This window comes from Silene latifolia, chromosome 3 (genome assembly GCF_048544455.1).
Source record: "Silene latifolia isolate original U9 population chromosome 3, ASM4854445v1, whole genome shotgun sequence".
In the NCBI taxonomy this organism is placed as follows: domain Eukaryota; kingdom Viridiplantae; phylum Streptophyta; class Magnoliopsida; order Caryophyllales; family Caryophyllaceae; genus Silene; species Silene latifolia.
The window spans coordinates 82,775,040-82,797,591 of record NC_133528.1 but is presented as its reverse complement, the minus strand read 5'-3'; the positions used below and the strand labels follow the sequence as shown (position 1 = coordinate 82,797,591).

The 22,552-nt window shown below is 40.5% G+C and overlaps 1 protein-coding gene across 1 annotated transcript; it reads right to left on the bottom strand.

Annotated features, from left to right (window-relative positions):
* Positions 1-10,458: 10,458 nt before the first annotated feature.
* LOC141649270 (uncharacterized) lies at positions 10,459-10,973 on the bottom strand. Its single transcript, XM_074457965.1, has 2 exons — positions 10,632-10,973; positions 10,459-10,485 (listed from the first exon to the last, which is right to left on the bottom strand). The coding sequence occupies exons 1-2, from the start codon at positions 10,971-10,973 to the stop codon at positions 10,459-10,461; spliced, it is 369 nt and encodes a 122-aa protein (XP_074314066.1).
* Between the last annotated feature and the right edge of the window lie 11,579 nt (positions 10,974-22,552).

The following is a 22,552-nucleotide window of genomic DNA, read 5'->3' as shown; positions in this document are numbered from 1 at the left end:
CGATTTTGTATATGACATATTTTATGAGTATGTTGATTTTTAATATGTTAAAAATACATTACAATTTCACATGTCAAGTTACATGTCACATATGTCACAATTGACAAATGACAAAATAAAATGGACTACCCATTTTATTTAAGTGTGCCGAAAAAAAGGAAGAAGTATTAGGTTTATATTGTGTTTTTATTTTTAAGTGGAAAACACAATGATCAAACCCTACTTGTAGCCTTGCATGCCTATTTTTCTTGGGTAGAAAAACAAGCTCATGCATTGGCTCCTACTCCCTCCTCCAACCGTTTTTTCCAAGAGAAATGATAGAGTTTTTCATCTATCATTCATTCACAACTTCAAACTCATTTTTTCTAGTGTAAGAAAAATACTCCATTTTCTTTCTATAATTTGTGAAAACTTAGAGAAATAAAAACCACACAAAATCACTCCTCTCTTGACCGAAAAATACAAGAGTACAAAATATTATTTTTGTGTCAAATTTTAGTAAGACTTATATTATTACTAGATCATAATAATATTAGTTATTAAGAGGTTTCCTTGGGTATATGCTTTTGGGAGAGGTTCTAGTTTGAACCTTGTTCATCCATTTTAAGGAAAGCTCAAGAACTAACAAATAGGTGAATTTGTTGGTGCCCTTTAATCCGAAATCACATAGTAAGAATGATGATTTCTTCTCTTATTTTATTTTAGTTTACATGCATAAGATCTAGCATTTATTTTATGACTAAATAAATTGATTCATATATGAATATGTAAATTAATGTGATTAATGAATTCTAACAACTACGACCTTCGTAAATGGGGTCAAATGGGCATATTTTGGGTTATGATGGCTGTGGCTAATCGAAGGGAATAGTGTGATAGGAATTGTCCACCCCTTGTCAGGGTTAAAACAATATCTCAGGGCCACTCGAGGAGTAATGAACTGGAAATGCGTGGCCACGCTCGGAAGGTATCTATGGTAGATAATTCCGGTCAATCGCTTATTCTCCGATCGAGGAAACCACTCTCGATATGATCACTTGCAAGTACGACCCGAAAGACACCTTGCATTGAGTGGGAGATAGTAATAGGACAAGAGAATTGGTGACGCACACTTGTCGAGGACAAGTGGGAGATTGTTGAAATAAGTGTCCTCCGACAATAATGCGATCACAACTGTCGATCATAATGATCACATGTTTAAATATCATATTTAAGAATACATGTGGGAAGTTATATTTTATAGTCAACTGGTCCACACATATCGGTAATGATTGGCTGACTAGAGTTTGACATTACTGTCGTGCGACGGTGGTGATCAGTTGATCCCCTTAGGTCATACCTAAAGGGTGACGCTCTTAATTGATTATTTAATTAATCGTATGTCGATACGGGTTGATTAAATTGCTTAAAATTGACGGACGATTTTGTGAGTATAACTGACGTGTCTAATTGTAATTCGATTAAATAAGATACGGTCTTAGTAATCAAATTGTTTCATTACTTAGATTAAAATATTGTTTACGAAACAATTGAAACTGAATGAATATTTTATTATAAATACAAGACGTTGTGATTTATAATTGATAAACCGTTTTGGTACAAATAATTACTAATTACTAGTCGATTTTTGTATATGACATATTCTTATTAATATGTTGATTTTTAATTGTTAAAAATACATTTTATATATATGATGTCATGTAATATGTTACATGTGACATATTGACAAAATCACAAAATAAAATGGACTCCTCCATTTTATATAAGTGTACCGAAATAATGGGTGAGTAGTAGGGTTTTATTGTGTTTTATTTTAAATCAAACACAATGATTACATTTTTATATAGCCTTACATGCCTACATTTTGTGGGTAGAAGCAATGGCCATGCATTGGCCTTGTGATTCCCACCCCACCCGGTTTTGGACAAGAGAGGAAGCCAAGGGTTTTCACTCTTATTCTTCCTAAATACACCACTATAATGTAGTGTATTATTTTTCATTCTACACACATAAAAACTTAGAGAAGTTTAAGAGAGAAAATACTCTATAATTCCTCCCTCTCCTTACCGAAACAAGAGAGACAAAAATAATATTTTGGGTCATTTTTAAGCTTGATTAATAATATTACTAGTTCATAATATTATTAATTATTAAGAGTAACACCTTGGGTATAAGCTTTTGGGAGAGGTTCTAATTTGAACCTTTGTTCATCCATTATAAGGAAGCTCAAGAACTAACAAATAGGTGAATTTGTTGGTGCCCTTTTGATCCGAAATCCCAAAGTAAGATTGACTATTTCTTCTCTAATCTTATTTTTGTTTGCATGCATAAGATCTAGTTATTATTTTATGACTAAATAATCACATTTGTATGAAATGTATAGAAATGGAATTAATGAATCCTAATAAAGGGAAGTCGTCCTTTGGACTTGGCTTGTTCAGATCCCTGAAGTCGACGCAAACCCGAATTCGACCGTCTTTCTTCGGTACTGGAACGATGTTGGCTACCCAGTCAGAGTACTCAGATACTTTGATGAAACCAGCCTTGAATTGTTTGTCTACTTCTTCCTTGATTTTCAGGGCCCATTCAAGACGCATCCGGCGTAGCTTCTGCTTCACGGGTTTAGCTCCGGGCTTAATGGGTATCCGGTGCTCTGCAGTTTCCCTGTCAATCCCAGGCATGTCTCTGTAGGACCAGGCGAATACGTCCTTGTATTCGTGGAGGAGGTCAATGAACTGTTGTCTTTCCGAGGGGTCCAGGGTTGTCCCTATCATAAGTTCTTGAGGTGTGTTGTCGGTTCCTACATTAATAGGTTCGGTCTCCTCAATGATGGGGGTTCTGGTTTGGCTAGGTGAGGTGGGTAGTCACTCAAGTCAAATTCCTCATAGTCATTCAGAATTGCTTGCAGTTAAATTGAGACGAGTCATAAGCAAACTTAGCGTTCATTAAGTTGACACGAGCGAAAAGCTCGGAGAGGACAGACAACTCGTGGTCGGTCAAAGGCGACACAGCAGAGGCGGTGGCCCCGGGAACAGGCTCCAGGTTGTCACCTTTCATGGGAGTGGGGGTGACCCTAGTAGACTCAGCCTCTGAATCAGCCACGACCTTGTGATAAAATAGTGGGAAGGGGACCTTGACTGGGACATCAGGAGTGTTAGGAGCTATGACAGACTCTGACTTTGACTCAAACTCAGATTCAGATTCTTCTCCACCTCCCTATTTGAACATAGGGCCTTCTCCAGTTGTGATCTTGAGAATGCGGCCTCGGCGATCGGTCCACTTGACGGTCTTGCTCCAGCCTTGTGTAGCTTTCTCCGGGTCAGTGTCGGAGATCAAGGCGGTTGGGTCAAATTGGTTGTCCTTCAGGACGATGTTGATAATGTCCTTATAGTCGAGGTGCTTGATGTTATCTTCTCCAAAGAGGAGAGTGACAGCTTGTCCATCGAGGCATGACGACGGCTTAGACTCGGTTGATGCAGCTTCGGTGTTGTCGGGGATGAAGTAGCAGTCCTGGAAGACTTCCACACCCGGGTATCTGGCCTTGGCCACATAGTCATAGATCGGCTCCGGAAAGCCATGGTAGAGCTCTGATTCTCCCTCGGGGACAAAGTATCCGTTGAGGGTCAGATGATAGGGACAGAGGATAACTCCGTGCTTCTTGCGTTTTCGAACTAGGAGGTTCATCTCCTGGATATCTTCATCGGTAGGCTCAGATCCCAGTCCGAAGGGAATGTTGGGGACCTTAGCCTGTTTCAAGGGAGGTAAGGTGTCCTTCAGTGGATTGAGGGGTAAACCCGGAAAGTAACCCTGGCGCGTCATGATGCGGTTGACTGTGAGGTTGGCAAACGGGTCAATCAAAGGGTGTTGATTCATCAGTTATGGCATTCACAGCTTGGAATCCCCATATTTCATTGTCATCTTCCTCAATGGTCTGGGAGGCTATTCCCTTTCTCATGACAGCTTTGATCGGGGAAGCAGGAATTGTGATTGTTTTCTCGTTGAAGGGGACCCTGATCTTCTGGTGGAGAGTTGAGGTAACTGCCTTGACGGCGTGAATCCAGGGACGTCCCAGGAGCATATTGAAGGAGGCGTCGATGTCGACCACCTGAAAACTGGTTTGCCTTTCCAGTGGTCCGGTTGCGATAGTCAGAGTGATAAGCCCTGCGACCTTGCGACGAGTGCCATCGTAGGCGGGTACTCCTTGATTTGTTGGGACCTAATCAGCTTCCTTAATACCCAGCTTGTGAGCAGTCTTGAGGGGAATGACATTTACCGCATATCCGTCATCTACAAAGACCATATGCACATTCTTCTTGAGACATTGTACGGTAATGTACAAGGCAAGGTTATGATTGGCTCCGAAGGGAGGGATATCTTCGTCAGATAAGACGAATGGGTTGTTCAAGTCAGGGGCGTCCCTCGTCATATGTGCCACTATTTCTTCAGGGGAAGAGGTGGAGGGCATAGTTAATTTTCCCAAGGCCTGTAGCAAAGCTTGGCGATGCTCAAAGGATGTCGCGATTAGTTGCCAGATCGAGATCTCGGCTTTTACCTTCTGAAACTGCTTGAGGATCAAATTCTCATGAGCTCTTGGTTGAGTGTCTGCTTCTGGGACGACTTGGTCGTTTGTTGTTGGAGCAACCGCTGAATTGTTCGGGTTCTGATAGGGGCATCCGTACTGGGTAAAGTGACCGATCTCTTTCGCCCGTTTCTCTTTCCCTGTGACAATATAGACATCTTCAACATCATCTCTCCAGATGCCATTGATTTCAGGATCTCGAAGGCACCTTGGAGGGGTATTCCTTGGTGGGCAATTTTTGTGAGGGATATTTCTGTGAGGGTAATTTTTGTGAGGGTAGTTTTTGTGAGGTTGATTATTGTGAGGGTGATTATTGTGAGGGTGATTATTGTGAGGGTGATTATTGTGAGGTGCATGCCAGAATGGTCGCGGGAGCAATCCATCTTGGTGAGGGTAGTTTTGGGCGCTCGGGAGACTCTCCCTCGGGCGTGGTGGTGGAGGATTGAAGATAAGTCGGCGGTAGGCATCGTCAAGTTGGGTGATCCTCTCGGAGAGGCTGGCTATGGCTTCCTCAACCTGTTGGAACATGGTGAGCATAGTTGCGGCACTGAACACAAATACCTCGTCCGAGGGATCTTTCTCCAAGGTGTTTACCTCGTCATCAATTGGCAGGATGAGGTGAGAGCAGTCCAGAGTTGGTTCATCTTTGGAGATAGAGTGGATTCCGAGAGGATTTGTTTTGTTGTTTGACTTAGCTGGTGGGGGTAAAGGCAAATCCCCTTTCTCAATCATGTCTTGGATGATGTGTTTGAGTTTGAAGCAGGTTTCTGTATCATGCCCTTTCCCTTGATGGTAGTGACAGTAGGCATTGGGGTTCCAAAAGCGGGATTTCTTAGCATCGGTCGGATCCGGGGTGGGTCCGATTGGTTGTAACTTTCCCTGGTCCATGTGCCTCTTCAGGGCACTTGCATAAGTTGACCCTATATTAGTGAACACTCTCTGGGGCGCTCAGCTCTCTTAGCAGACGGTTCAACGAGGTTGACCTCATCGATCTTGTTTGTTTGGCCGTAAGGGCGAGACCCGGTTGAGGTGGATCCTTGGTAGCCTCTACCAGTGGTCTTGGCTAAGACACCCTTCCGGAGGTCGTCTTCAATGCGTGTCCCCAGAATTTGCAGAACCTGGAAGGTCTTAATATTTTGATATCTCAGTAAGTTGGCATACACTGGGCGGAGATTGTTGACGAACTTTTCCACCAAAGTTGATTCACTCAGCTTGCTGACTAGCTGAGTACTTACCCTCCTCCAACGCGTTAAGAACTCGGTGAATCCCTCCTTGTCGTTCTGGGTTAGGACCTCAAGGGTACGGGTATTGGCTTGGATTTCAACATGGTCAGCGTATTGTTTGGCGAATTCAACTGCGACTTCATCCCAAGTAGTAAGGTTCTTCGGATCGAGGGAGTAGTACCACTGGCGAGGGATCGGTTCCAAAGAGGACGGAAAGATCCGGGTGAAGAGCTCTTGTTTGACCCCTTTAATGGCCATCTAGTCTTTGAAGGCATGTATATGATTGAGCGGGTCCTCCACTCCTTTGAACTTAGGTACATCAGTTAGGGTAAAGTTGTCGGGTAATTGATCCCCAACAGGTTCGAACCTTCGGTTGTTCTCAAGATGGATATTTTTACCCCGGGCTAGGAGCTGTTCTTCCAAGAGCTTGAGCCTTTTCTCAGTTTCAGTCTATGGTGGAGTATTATGTTCTCCAGCGTCTTTGTTTTCCAGGGTGTCGATACGGGTCTCGACACGATCCAGAGTGACCTTAAGAGCGGTGAGCAGGCTGGCTAGCTGAGCAGTCGTGACATCTCTGTTGTTATCATTTTTGTTGCTGTTGACAGACGAAGTTGAAGGCGGGGCTATGGTTTTGAGGCAGAAAAACGGCTCACATTACAACTCAATCTGACACGGTTCAAAGACTGAACGCAGACAACACAAAGGACGAGACAAATGTTGGACTCAACAAGACGATGGTGACCGTGTATGGTTCCTCGGTGCTGACTCGATTTATGACGTGACGGTGTTGACCGAACTTTTGACACGAATCCAATGTAGCAGCGTGACGCCATTGGACGAGTCTCGTGGTGAGACGACTCATAAGTAAAGACCCATAAGTACGTTTGCTTCGACTCGATAAACACGAGGCGGAATTGGATTGGTGGACTGAAGTTTTCGAAAATAGGAATTTTTAGAAAGATTCATTTGTCGCTTTATGGACGGCTTCCGAAGATAGAGATCTCTGCATGTCGGTCAGTTGAAAGGGTTGTCGTAAGTTTATTTGCAAAAGACGGTTTGAGTTTGAATCGGCTCAGAAAACAATGTATTGTCTCCCAAGACGGTTTTTGAAATTCAAAATTGTATGTTTTGAAAATCGAGTTTGAAATGTTTGAAGAGGTCTCGGGGACGGTGCATGGTCCTCATGATCTCGAAAGTGTCTCGAGAAAAGGGTGTGTGCTTTTCTCGGGTTTTGAAAGAGCCATTATCGGCGCGAAATGGGTTAAAATCCGTGTCTAGACTCGGCGATTATAACGGCGTACAAAGGTGATTTGAAATGGTTGTAAAGAACCGAGTTTGAAAATCGTCATTACGACGGCCTAGAAAGGCGTGTTGAAATGGTTATAAAAACCGGGTTTGAAAATTGTAATTACGACGGCCTAGAAAGGCGTGTTGAAATGGTTATAAAAACCGGGTTTGAAAATCGTCATTACGACGACCTAGAAAGGCGTGTTGAAATGGTTATAAAAACCGGGTTTGAAAATCGTCATTATGACGAAAATCGTCATTACGACGGCCTAGAAAGGCGTGTTGAAATGATTATAAAAACCGGGTTTGAAAATCGTCATTACGACGGCCTAGAAAGGCGTGTTGAAATGGTTATAAAAACCGGGTTTGAAAATCGTCATTACGACGGCCTAGAAAGGCGTGCAACGGTCGGCAAAAGACCGAGGTTTGAAATGGCCATTATAACGGCGCAAAAAGGTGATTTTGAAGGTTTGAAAATGACACGGAAGGACTTATGATCAAGTAGCACATAAGCACTCACAGTTCATTATAGTATGCATTATGCTGACACGGGTTTTGGCGTAGAAGGGTGGGTTACACACCAAGCAATCAAACCCCGATTTGCGAGAGGGATACCAATCCAAACAAAATGTGTAAGGAGGGTGCCCTAGCCTCGTGCTCGAAAGTGATGAAAGCTCTTTGACAAAACAGAAATGTGTGACGTCAATGGTATGCTTGACTCAATCGAGATTCGAAACGTGGGTATGAGAAAACTCACGCCGACAAGACGAGCCAATTGGTCGATAAAGGTTAGATTGTGGGCCCGGACAAGAAACCCGACCGTGACCGTAATATCAATTAATGCATTCCGACCAAGACCTCGTTCGAGCCTCACCATCTAGGGATCACAAAGGCGTAAGTGTCCTAGTTCTCCCCAGCGGAGTCGCCAATCTGTGGACATGGCCCACCTGCAAGCCCAGCCGATTTTTGGACATGCAACGGTCTTTTGAAAGCCACGCTCGGCGGCGTAAAAATGCTTTCGACCGGATCGTTTTAGATCGGTCGGTTTCATCTCGGTAAGGGTCTCGAAACGATTAGAGATGTTCGGAGTCGCCACCAAGCATTTGTGGGATGCTTGGAACCCGTTCGAATCCACTTTATACCTCGGTCAAACGAAGCACAAAGTAGTGTTTGACATAGGTACTAAAGATAAGGAATCGTCCCTCTTTAGCATCATATCTCTAGAATGACTCTCGTATGCCCTGGATAAGGTCGTCCACTATCCAAAGTTTCTGAGTTAGAGGTGAAGGTACGTATTGGGAAGCCCTTTAATCAGACAGCCAATCCCGCCATGCGGTAGCGCCTCTCTTGATCGATCTTGGTTGGTTGAATGCAAAAGTTGATAAAACGGTTTAAATGCATGAATGCGCATCCAATAATTTAAACCTAACATGTGAGAGCTTTCTAAGTCGATTGATTTAATCCAAGTATCAAGTATAAGATGTCGAGTTGGATTAATGGTTGATTTGCATGCAAGACGGAAATTAAACACCCATTTACCGTATTAGGTTTATGGTGCATAATGTGATCCATTCGTCTTAGTAAAGCATTTTGCAAACATGATTTTCGAATGACCAAATAGTCATCTGATCCGTCCTATATCCGGGCTAACCGGAGTCGGGATTGTCCTAGACTAATGCTGGAAAAGGAATAGGCCCTGTGCCAGGCGACCATATAAGGCGCGAGCATGCCGGCGGTGTAAGGGGGCCTCCCCTGGTTTTGGAAATAAGAAAGAAGGGGCTTGTTTTAGGCGCGGGTCAACCAACGGTTATATGTCGTGTTCTGACCATTTGGAAAACGTTTATAAAACGTATTGAAAAATGGGTATTTGACCCGATTTGGTTTGAAAGGGTCGTCTAGACCGTATTTGTTGATTTGAGGAAAGAGACTCGAATAATCATCATTATTTTGATGATATTCGGTGTCGAGTTCGACTTGACAAGCTTGACATGAATAGTTTTGAAAATAATTATGAACTAACTGTTTTAAGTTCATTTGAATATAATTAGTCGATACTCATCATCGTACTCGGATTAAAATACGGCATAGTATGTAGAACCAAGGATGACTTTGTGTTGGTGACTAAATACAAAATGTAAAGAAATAATGAAAGGCTTTAAAGTACCTTCCAAAATATAAATAAATGAAATAAAAGGCTTTAAAATACCTTTTAAATGTTATTAACCAAATATTATCACCGGAACACGGATTTAACCGTCATGGTATGAGGAACCAAGGATGAAAAATTTTTTATGGTTAAAAACAAATAAAATAAAATAAAAAAGGTTTGAAAATATTTGAAATGGTAAAAACCGATTACAAATATGAAAATGGATTAAAGGGGAATGACGAGAACAAACACGGTTGTGTTCTGACCTGGGCACCCCATTGAGGCGCGAGCCTATGTGCACAATAAGGGGCTTCTGCCTCAGGCTAAAACTCAGTTTTGGCTCGTTTATCCCATGTTTTGGATCGTGTTATGCATGTTTTAGCATGTTATAGTCATAAAACATATGAAGACATGATAAAAGAAGGATTTTTACACCCTCATACTTACATGTTTGGTTATGGCGAGAAACCGACGTAAGTGTAACAACTCGTTTGGTCGGAAAAGACTCGGTTTAAAACCGTTTTGGTAAGTAAAAAGAGTGTTTTATTAAGATTACTGACGGTGTAGTGGTCGAAGTGGTCGGTCAAGTGATTTAATGCACGATGACGGTACCAAACAATGTGTAAGGCTTGTATTTACGATCGGTAGGTCATAAATACGCGTTGGATTGTGACTTAAGAAGTCGAGTCAAGAATTTTAAGGGAGAAAAGAGGGGGCGGACACTCGCGTAAGTTCTCAAATGGGGGCATTTGAGGGGTATTTATAGGAAAGTGAGTGGTTGTGTGAGTTTTGAGCGACGTGGCCACCTGGGCTGCTCAAAGAAGCGCGAGCCACGTCGCGGGTCTTCGAGTTGTCCTATCACTTTCACACAAGTGCAATCATGATTTGATCTATCCTAGGATTTGTAGTCACATGTTTGGTACTTGACCATTCATGAATCCGGGAAATCTTAGTATAGAAGACTTTGAATGTTTTGTTTTTGGTGGTTGACTCGGTTTGACTCGTTGTTGGAGTCGGGATTTGAATTTTTGAGTCGGTTTTTGGTCCGGTGTCGGTTTTGACTCTAGTTAGTGTCATTGTGACCCCATCGTCGTGCATTAAACACTCCAGGTACTTTTGAGAAATTTTGAAATGTTTTTTTTTTGGTAAAATGTGAGAGGATATATATAAGCTCAAAATTGGTACATACAAGTTTAGGAGACTTAGTACAGGCACTAAGTCTAAAAAAGATCAAACCAGAATTGAATCTACATAAAATAAGCAACTAAGCACAAAAACTCAACAAAACTGTTTAACTGATTCATAACTAAAGTCATAGACCCCATTTTCTCAACCAGATGCTATCATTTCTACTAGGAGTCCTTCCCATCTTAACTTTTATCCTTCTGCATACCTCTTCTTTGATCATTCCAGCCAATTTCTGAGGTCGTAAGAGTACAAATTGTATACGGGCAGCATTCCTTTGAGCCCATATATGGTAATAGAGAGCATTCCATAACAGGTAATGAACTTGCTGTTTTAGACAATCTTTTGCAGGTTGTAGTCCTCCAAGCATACTGACATGTATGTTGAACCCACACCATTTCTCCAGCAATTGCAGAACCTGCTTACTATAAGGGCAGTCAAAGAATAAATGAGTTTGAGTCTCAACTTCCCAGTCACAGATGATGCACCTGTCATCAGTGCAGCATCCCAGCATGAACAATTTCTCTTTCACATTGAGTTCCTTATGCATACTGATCTAAGTAATGACAGCATGTTTAGGGATGTTCCAACTGCTCCATATCATTTGAGTCCAATTCTGTTGGGGTTGCTTATGTCTTAGCCATTCATAGCCACTGCTAACAGTATACCCTTTAGCATTAGGTATCCAGGTATTAGCTACATAGCCATTCTTCATCATCTCTTTTATTTTACAGATACTTTTCCAAGCCCACGCAGCATCAGGAGGAGGAGAGTAAGTGTGCCAGTACTTATCCTTGATATAGAGCTAGTGAACCCACTTAATCCATAATCTGTCAGATTTTGTATAAACCCAATCAACCAGCTTGGCAATGGTAGCATAATTCCAGGTAAGAGCTCTTTTGATACTAAGGCCACCCTCATTTTTAGGAAGAGTGACAGTGTCCCAGGAAACAAGGGGGACCTTGTGATACTCAGAGCTACCATCCCAAAGAAAGTTTCTACAAATAGCTTCTATTCTCTTGATCACACTCTTGGGAATCAGAAAAATCCCTGCCCAGTAAGAATATAGAGTATTAAGCACAACATTGATAAGGGTTATCCTACCTGCATAAGATAATTTTGAAATGTTTTATTTTCGAAATCGTTTTAAGTTTTCCGACGTAAAGTTGTACACAAACTGTCGATCAAACCCCGCGATTCCAAAGCATGTTGTAGTCCGATAATCATCGGGTGTTTGTTGGAGTCTCAGCAGATACTGGGTATCTACACATGGTCATGTTTAATGATATTAGACCCAAGAGGGTCGATTTTCTAGGATTGCCCGACAGAAGGTGGCTTAGAAAGCGCTCTTCAATATCATGACCTCTACCTTGGTGATATAAGCAGTATTTGTTGCCCTTCCAGAGGTTTACCTGTTTCTCTAAAGGTGGATCTGGAGTTGGCCCTATTGGATGTAGCTTGCCTTGGGCATAGAGTCTCTTCAAAGCATCGGTATAAGACATGCCTAAATCGGTGAGCACCCTTTGATGCCTCCCAGGTTTCCTTTCAGTTGTTTTTGGCTTTCTAGGACGATGGTTATTGCAAGAGATAAGCTTTGGACGACCTAGACTAGAGGTTTCTCTAGGTGGCGTGTTATTTTCCACCATCCCATTTTCAAGGGTGAGGACGCGAATGCTCAAGTTTTCCACTGTAGCTTGAACTCGTAGGACCATGGCGTAAATGTCTTGAAGAGACACGGTGATTGTGGCTTGAACTGCTTCGTGACCTTGCTGATTGACGGAACTCGCTGGATTTCTACTCGACAGAAATGCCGCGCATTACAACTCGATTTGACATGGGATCACGCATACTAAGGCAACAAACAAAGGAAAGGACAAGATGACAAATCTAGACTTGACTCGTGAATTTGTGAAACGTCGTGAGCGACTTCTCGTGTTTGAATTCACAGTGCTTGACTTTAATTTTAGACTCGAGTGTTAACTTTGACGAAGTGATCCTTATATGATTGACCTTATTGACGGGATTGATGACACGTGTTGATTCTAAGACGTGTGTTTAAGACAGACTTTACTCGAGGTTCGGACATGTGTGTCCCGAACGCGTCATTAGGAGAATTCAGGAGACAGATTTTGGAATGACTCGATGTGTTAGCCTCGAGTGTGTGAGTCGAGGTGTGGAAATGTTTAGATCCTAACTGAATTGGAGTAGGGGTCCAAAATGACGGCGTGACGCCTTAGGACTTGACTTGAATTTGAAAAGACCCGAAATGTAAAGGAAGACGGGTCGATGACTCGACAGAATTCAGACTAGGACATAGCCGGTTTGAATTTTGACTCTAACTTAGCCCAATTGAATTTACATATTCACATTTACATGGTTTGAAAAATATTTTGGTTTTTTCCTTTCTTTTTTTGGACTTTATTTTCGTTTTTTTTTTACCTTTTTTTTTTCGTTTTTTTTACACAGGTTTTGAAATGGGTATTAGGCCCGAAGTTTGACTCGATATTTGGACAGAGTTTTGACTTGTTTTGCGCTAATATCGGCTTTTTTCGAAAATTTTACATTTTTTAAGAGAGGTTTTGTTTTTACAAAATTCGTCATGATTTTGTTTAGAAAGTGGCGATCACATATAACACAAACATTTATACAGGCATTATAACCGGATGCTGAGTGCATTTAAAAGGATTTTGGTTTAAAGGGTGGGTTGCCATACCGAACAATCAAACTCGAGGTTTGTGGAAAGGTTCGTACCAAACAGGAGTAAGGCCGATTCCTAGTCCATTTCCTCGAGTAGGGAAAGCCCTTGATACAAACAACAGTAAGTACCATGGTATGGTTGACATCAATCGCTATCCATCCTTACGCCTAGATAAGAATTTGGACCGTCTAGACGGGACGATTGGTCGAATGGGCTGGGTTGGGCCTAGCAAGGCCGAATAAACGATCTAGGAAGACCGAGTTAGGAAAACCGACAACTGTCTTGTACAAAATATTCCCTAACCTTGTTCAAGTTTCACCCTTGGCTACACGTAAGTGTATTATCCCCAACGGAGTCGCCAAACTGTGGACGCGGGCTCACGGGGGTCGCTTGGGTGGAAAGCGAGCAAGCTTTGCATTTGTGGAGTCGCCACCAATTTATTGTGGAAAATTGGAAACCGTTCGAATACCTCATGCCATGTCAAGACACAAAGTAGTGACATGAACACCAAGAACTCATTACCCTTAGCATTCTATGTCTAGAATGACTCTCGTGGATGCCAATGAACACGGATGTTCACAGAGATCAGAAGTAAGGGGTGAGGGTACGTATTAGGAAGTACTTTTGATCGAACACCTAATCCCGCCCGCCTCGATAGCGGCCTCTACTAATGATTAGGGAAGTTATTCATACTCGATATTTTGTCGATTATATGCATGCAATGCAACATCCATTAGATTAATCCTAACATGTGAGAATTAACTAAGTCGGTTAACAATTAATTTAGCACTCATTAGGTCGAAACATGATTTAGAATTAATTACATGTGAGAGCAAGTAAATAATGATACAATACGATAAATAAATAAATGCAATAATTAAAATTACAATAATTACAATTGATTAATTTATTTACGTCGAAAATACATTTAAAACGGATGGTTTGAGAAAAGAAAAGGAAAACAAATTAACGAACAGATTATTAGTGATAATACGAATAATAGTTAATTAATACGTAATTAAAAGCTAGGTCAAGGCAGAAACGGGAGATCAGAGACAGAATTCAACCCGGAACAGGCGCAGCAGAGCTGCGTCCTTTGGAAGAAGCACAGCAGTCGTTGCGTCTATTCCTGAGTTGAGTTCTGGCTGTGAAGCCGGAACTGCACAATGTTTATGTTCGTGGGTAAATTTAATGCTTGATTATTGATATTTGACTCGGATGGAAGTGATTTAACATATTATTTAAATGTGATTGGGTCATAAAAACAGTAAAACATGGATGGAACTAATTAGAACATATCAATAAAAAGGTTAATTACGGGATTAATTACAAATACACGAACTAGTTAGATTAATTAGGTTATTAATGACGAACTAATGATGGCAATGATAATAAACAGATGCAAATATATCAATGATGAATTCCAGAGACTCAATATTGATGAATCGAACCTCTAAAACCCCGAATTGATTTCAATGACGAAAACCGGTAAATAAGAATTATAAGGGATTTAAGTCGGGATTTAAAAGATGAATTAATTAATAACGAATTACATGTCAAATTATTATGCTAGAATTATCGTGTTAATGAATATGAACAATAAAAGATGAAACAAAACAAACAGAGGAACAAAAGACGAAGGAATTAGAAAGGAAGCAGGAACTGCGACAGCCTCAGGAAGAGGCGCAGCAGTTGCTGCGTCCTTTCTCGACGTTTGTCTCCTGTTAATCCATAAAAAAGGGTTTGAAACAAGGTTTTATAAATCGGTTTTAAACATATTTTCGACGTAAACCTTACAATAATGATTACAAAAAATAAAGTACAATAATAAAATATGGGATTTACACCCTCAGACTTACATGTTTGACGAAACGAGATTAACTATGTTAACGTTTAGTGATCCTCGACTCGAATGTACGAAGAAAGTGCCCTCTAAGAGGAAATAGGCCTGACCCAAAAAAGTCGTTATCACCTTGTAAAACGGGCCTAAATGTCGGGTTGTTATTTTAGCTAAATGAAATGCACATTTTGTAATGTAAACTTTAAGTTTAGCCCAAAGAAGTGATATGGGACTCAAAATGAGATATACCCATAACATTTATGACGTCCTAACCTTAGGTAGACAAGCACATTGCTCTTTGACTCGGGATTTGACGGTTTTTAGGAAATTAAGACGGTTTTTGACTCGGACTCCAAATGAACTCTAATTACTGTCAAAACAACCGTAATGGCGCGTAGATGACGACCAAGGGGTAGGCACAAGTATTTGAGCTATCACTTGACGATAAACTTACGAAATGTCATAAATCGTTCCGTGTACCAAACATGCGGCCCAATCATCACTGGGTGTTTGGCGGGAGGTGGAGAAATGAGGTATCTACAACTTTGTTTATATAGGGAACAATAAAGTGAAGACTTTTATCTGCACCAAAAAGAGTTTGATATCATATCGCAAGTTCACTTTCATTACGATATGATTGAATCTTTACATTACAGTTGAAGGTAGTTTCTGTTATAAAATTGTTTAGCATTTAAATTTTCCACTAAAATAAAACATGATTAAAGCAATCATCTACTTTTCATATGAGATATGGTTAGGCATGGTACCTAAATTGTAGCTTGTTTTGATAGTTAACATGTGCTCTCTCTTCCAACATGATCACGAGAACAAAGGGTTTGTGACTCGTGATGCTGTCTATTAAGAACAGAGGATTATTTCTTAAAGACAGAGTGGGAGAAAATGTTCAACAGTCACAAACTCAGAATAAGACGTAGGAAGATGTTCCTTCTTGGTCAAAATCAGTAATTATTTCTTCGAAATCTAAAGTGGACAAGATTCATGTTAATTTTGAAAGTAACAAACCTGTAACTTATTAAGATGCTTTATCTAGTTTCAACTCCGAAAAGTCTGAAACGAGCATAAACATGAAAATGTTTACTTAGCTTGGTTGGTTGGTGGCAGAGGGTTTAGCACGCAACAACAACGCCTCATTGAATTTGGATATAATTTGACAGTTGGATTTCAAAATCATCTTGCATGAGTTTTAATAATCGCAACTATACTGAGGTAGGATGCAAACTTAAAAAGAAATTTTAAGTAAAAGTCAAGGAGTTGAATTGTATGTTTTGATCATGTGATAAACTTTTCTCGAATTGTCGAGTAATTCTGTTTATACATGGAGTTTAGTGGGAGTAAGGTGGTGTTAATAGTCTTATATGTGAACGACATATTGATCATTGTGAATGATGAAAGCAGTAGGAGAAGAATAATACATCTCTAAGGTATCCAGACCTATAAAGATAGTTCTAAGAGGATATTAGCGTTAAAGGAATATTCTTATGTTAATAAGAATCTTGACATGTTCAAAGGTCATGAACATGTAGAAATTGAATCCACATGCCTTCGCTACGGGATTAATTCATTACGCTAAGATGTATCACCATTCTTAAACTTCGTATACTTAGAGTATGACGAGAAGTTTTAAATCGAATCTTTGAGATAAGTCTCTATATAGTCACATAGTTCATTAGTTAGTACTCAGGAAGTACTAAAGATATGAAGCTAAGTATTTAGAATTGAGATGGATTTATGTGCAAGAAGTTACACAAAAACCATATTCTAAACACATAAGGATGGTTAGAGAACCATCTTGCCTATATTATTTAAGGAGGACATCTGCTAGGAAAATCCTAGGCAGTTGAACAATGAGATATACACAACGAAAATTGAGTACACTTACAATAATGAGATATGCAAGAAGGAAGGGATGATATTAGGATTCAGTTTTATGAATTGGAGGAACTATGGTAGTTCGTTCCAATAACCGAAGGTCCTATCCCTACACACTGTGAGGACAGTGGGAGTTATTCAAAGGCAAGAGAGCCTATGTCCAGATTGGATCTAGAAACGTACTCAAAAAGTTCTTATAATACAAGATTATACACAAGAATGGGAAATAGTATATAGTAAGGTTAGGAAAGTGCAAAATGTTGCTAAGACTTACTAACCAAAGCCTTCTCATAGGCTTAACATGATAAGTCATGTCATTTCAATTGAATTGAGATGATCAACTATATACAAAATTAAGAATGAACTATAGATTTTGTAGTAATTGATATTGTATCAATTTTACATATCTGATAATGCATTCATCGTTTGAGTTTTATATAAAACTCTTTTCTTTAATACTTTGCTTTTCCAAATAGGTTGTCGAGACAATGTTGAACCCTATTTAAGTGAACTGGATTAACATAGTATTGGCCCCTAGTTGCTTATATGAGGTGACGTCTCGAAGTGACTAGAGTGTGATGCGATTGATGGAAGTTCAAGTGCCATAGAGTCATAATGGATGACTAGTCGATCACATAGGCAGACTGTATGGGACACTCTGTCCGGCAGTGACCGCTTATAAAGTTCTAGTAATTTTTATAAAGACTGGTCGTGGCGAGAGCTACTATAGTATTCTTTTGAGTCAATTCTTTGACTAGAGACTGTTCGCCCAAGGTGGCACAGTTTCTGAGTGACTTTGATTTATGCTCTACGACTGTCATAACTGAGGTCAAATGGGCATATTTTGGGTCATGATGAGCTGTGTCTATTCGAAGGGAATAGTGCGATAGTAATTGTCCACCCCCTTGTCAGGGTTATCTAAATCTCAGGGCCACTCGAGGAGCAATGAACTGAAAATGCGTTGCCACGCTCGGAAGGTATCTACGGTAGATAATTCCAGTCAGACAGTTACTCTCCAGATCGAAGAAACCACTCAAGATATGATAAAATGCAAGTACGACCTGCAAGACACCTTGCATTGAGTGGGAGATTCTTCCCAAGACACTTGAAAACCGGTGCCCCCTCCCCCTTTTATGATGAGATTAGTTCTCATTTTTTCATTAGATGAAAAACCTCTTATGGTCTTATTCTCTCTTTCTCTAATAAATTGTTTATGTTCATAAGATTTGTTCTAAAAATCTAATATTTATAATAATACTACCAATTATTAGGTTGATATACCTATTATTAGACTTTTCTAAGGGTGAACTAATTAACATATTAATATGCGTTCTAAGGATTTAGTGCATGCATAACTAAATAAGAAATAAAAATAAGAAAATAATGGTTCTCGCATTGTTAAATGGTTCGAAATGGGCACAAGTAAGGTCTCCTACCTTCACTTGTTCTTGAGCTCAAATAATATGGGATGATCCTCCAAGATCTTCAAGTTTCAAGCATAGAGACACTCCTCTTAGTTGCACCCAAGATTTGACCCTGTAGATACCCAGTATCTGCACCTTCCAAAAACCACCCGATGATGATCGGACTGTAACGTGTTTTTGATATGCGTGCGTGGATTGGCTATACATGAGACGGTTTAATGCACTACTCGGATATGAAATATGATTTCAAAAGTTTTCTAACTTCATTTGCATTAAAACAACACTATTTAGAGTTAAAATCGTCTTCGGACCCAAAACCGACTCAGAAACCCGCAACTCGAGTCAACTTGAGTCAACCCGAGTCAAACCAAATCTCAAATGTCGAAAATAATGCTATGAATGTCTTTATCATGTCATTTCCATTAAAATGACCCTAATTAGAGTCAAAACCGACACCGAGCCAAAAATCGACTCGAAATTCATATCCCGACTCGAAATTCAAATCCCGACTCACACGGGTCAAACCCGAGTCAAGCACACAAAACACCTACCTCAAGTAACACCCAAAATCATCTTATTAGATGCCCATATTATTACACAACATCCTATTTGATTACCACAAATCAATAATGGATGGAGAATAGGCCACGTCCAAATTGAAAGGGACAATACACCCATTTCCATCACGAGGTAGCTCGCGCCTCAATGGGGTGTCTGCTTAGCCTCCAAGCAAATACAACCGACCTATCACCCCGCATTTCTCTATAAATACCACCCTTCACACACCATAATCCTCACGCGAGAGTCCGCCCCCTCCTTCTCCCTTAAACTTCTAGACCCGACTTCCTAAGTCACAAAATCGACACGTGTTTACGACCTACCGATCGTAAACACAAGCCTTGCACATATTGTTTGGTACCATCGCCGTGCATTCGACCGACCCATTCGACCAACTCAACATTAATCAACATGTTTTAATTAACATATTTTCAAACATATTTTCAAAACAAAATCCTTTTTTAAGGCACTCTTTTAAACTTCTTGATCGTGAGTAGTCGCTACGAGCAAACCGTCTCTAAAGTCGTCTATGTCGCAAACATCATACACGTAAGTTTGAGGGTGTAAATATCTCATTTATTTCATGTCTTTACTGTTTTCATAACTTTATAAACATGAACAATGCATAACACGATTCAAATATAGGTTAGACGAGCCAAAACTTAATTTTGGCCTGAGACAGAAGATCCTTGCTATGCAGGGACGCTCGCGCCTCTTGTGGGTGTCCAGGTCAGACTCAAATGTGTTTGAGTTCGTCTTTCCTTCAACACTTTCTTTTATTTTTACTTCTTTCCTTTTACGGTTTTTACCATTTTAGCTCATTTTTATGACAAACTTTTAACCATAAATCATAATCACCCTTGGTTCCATATACCATGACGGTTAAATCCGTGACTCGGTGATATTAATTGGTTAATTACATTTTAAAGGAAATCTTTTTCTTTTATTTACCATTTTAATTCATTTTTATGATAAACATATTTTGACCATTACAAAAATCATCCTTGGTTCTTTATACCATGACGGTTTATTCCGTGACTCGATGATATTATTGGTTAATTACATTTTAATGGGTATTTTAACCCCCTTTTATTTTATTTACCATTTTTTCTCATTTGTTTACACTTGTAAATATATTAGTCATAATTCATAATCATCCTTGGTTCTTTATACCATGTCGGTTTAATCCGAGTACGATGATTAACTTGACTAATTACAAAGAAATGAACTTAACATGATTAGTTCAAATCAAACATTTTACATTTTTATTTGTAAACTATACTTTTCAAACTTGCAAATCCGACAACGAATATTACTAATATTATAGTAATTATTCCGAGTCATGCAAATCATACTTGCAAATCATTTATTCACAAATACGGTTTTAAACAACCATTTTAACAACCAGGAGGCTTCTCTTGGTTCGCCCCATGTCTCGCGCCCCAAGAGGCCCTCTGCTTTCATATTTCAAAACTTGGGGAGAGCCCCTTACCTCGCCTATAGGCTCGCGCCTTAACAGGGCTACCTGGCACTGTTCTGCCTCGTTTTTAGCACTTGTCTAGGACGATCCCGATTACGGTTAATCCAAATACATGACGGATCAGATTGACAAGCTTACGTTTTTACACTTTGTCATTTGACACCTTTTTTCAATAAATGGATCGTGTTAAGCATCATAACCCGAACTGTAACACCCCGGTTTATGAAGGAGCCTTTAGCAAGACATTCCCTAATAAACCGGACTGTTACCATCTCGGTTTCCCGAGGTAGTGAATAACAAATTAAACTCCGAGGCAGAATTATATAATTACTTTAACTTAATTATTACAAAACCTCTTTTACGTCAAATTACAAAGAACTAACATAAATAAAAGTGAAAGTCTTCTAGATGATGATCTAGCTACTAAGTCGTCTGATCCAGTGTCTCACGCCCAACCAGCTCCCGATTCTATCTCTTAACCTGTCAAGTCTGCTCGCCAATATTTGGGTCATCATAGGTGTTCACGAATACACAGGGTCAACCACGAGGTTGATTAGGGAAACAATAAAAACAACAAAATATGATATGCATGCTTCTCCGTCACCACCATCTCCATCTCAACTCATATCTCATATCTCATATCTCATACCCCGGACAACCCAGCCATACCGATCCCTGGTAGACTATATATATCGACCGTAGCCGATCTGCCAGCTCGCAGCTGAGGACACCAGGCCAAGTCCTGCAGAACCCGCCTGGACCTTATCACAACATCGTCATCACCACACCACACCACCACAACATCCTCCATCTCCAATGCATATGAATGTTCAAAAGAAATTAATGCAACACAATATATATATAAATCACTGAACTGATAAATCATGAAATCAGGCCGGTTACCCGATGTTGTGATATCATACTCAATACAATCAATTCAGTCAAACACCTTCCCGTATATGAATCATCACGTAAATCAACAACCATGAATCAAGTCAACACAATTCACCAACAACGATAATATGTCAAGTGTATTTCCCTACCTCAAAGTGCCAGCAAATCCAATTAAGCAGTTCAAGCAATCCAGAACATAAAGCAACGAATTTGATTATCGATCCTTCACGAATCCGTCACCTAAAACAATTATAATATTTATAATTACTAACTACTAAATATAGAAATCTCCCAAAATAGAAGCTTTCCCGAAATACAATCCCGACACCAAACTTATGCCCAACTGATAACTAAATAACCCGATTAGTATTTGACCCAACTTCCCAACATAGGAAGTTACTAAAGTAGAATTTCTTAAAATGGAAACTTTCCCGATATAGTAACTTTTTCATTTTAACAAACCCGACTTGAATTACTTAACCGACTAGAATTAAATTGAATAACTAATATGATAAATAAAAGATTAAACAATTAAACGATTTAAGAAGACCCGAATCAACATTGAACAATTCGAGTAGCCCGACTCAAAACCCGTCTTTAATTATTTTAATGCACTCGGGAATTAATTAATTAATTAAGAATACGATAACTTAACGAATTCTAACGATTAAACAATGACAAAAAAACCGTTTCAACACTAAAGCAACCCGTCATCAACACCGCCCCCTTCCCACGCGCTCACACGCTCCCACGCGCCACCACGAGGCCGTGTCGACCACCACCCAATCCCCCACACCGACCCAGACCACCAACGACCACCCCCATCTGGGTCGACTCCGCTCGGCGAGTCAAACCAGCGCCGCCATTTGGCCTGGTTCACCACCACGCCTCACCAAACACCTCCTGTTCTCCTTTTACCACCACCGCACCAACACCTCCTACTCGCCAACTCACCACCGACCGCGCCGTCGGCCCACGAACCCGGACACACATACGTGGCACCCCGTCTCGAACTCCCCCTAGTCCACGGTGGTGCCACCCCAACCTAGCCATTCTAAACCGCCTGAAAACCCCCTGTTTAAAACCCGTCTGCTACCCCTGTCGCTGCCACCTCTCTCTGCCACTACCACCACCCAATACCACCATAACCACCACCACTACACTCGTCACTAACCACCCTACCCATATACCCCGACGCCAACCACCCTTATCCCCTCCCTAAGACACGAAACAACAACCAATCAACTCGACATAAATGCGAAATCAGAGGAAAGGGTTGAACTCTTACCTTTTTCGCCACCATCACAGCCACCAGGGCCACCCACGGTCGTCGTCAAACACCCTA

Coding starts and splice junctions, on each gene's coding strand:
- LOC141649270 (XM_074457965.1), bottom strand. CDS start 10,973: ATGCATAAGGAACTCAATGTGAAAGAGAAATTGTTCATGCTGGGATGC. Junction 10,486..10,631: donor CTGGAATGATCAAAGAAGAG/GTATGCAGAAGG, acceptor TATTTTATGTAG/ATTCAATTCTGGTTTGATCT.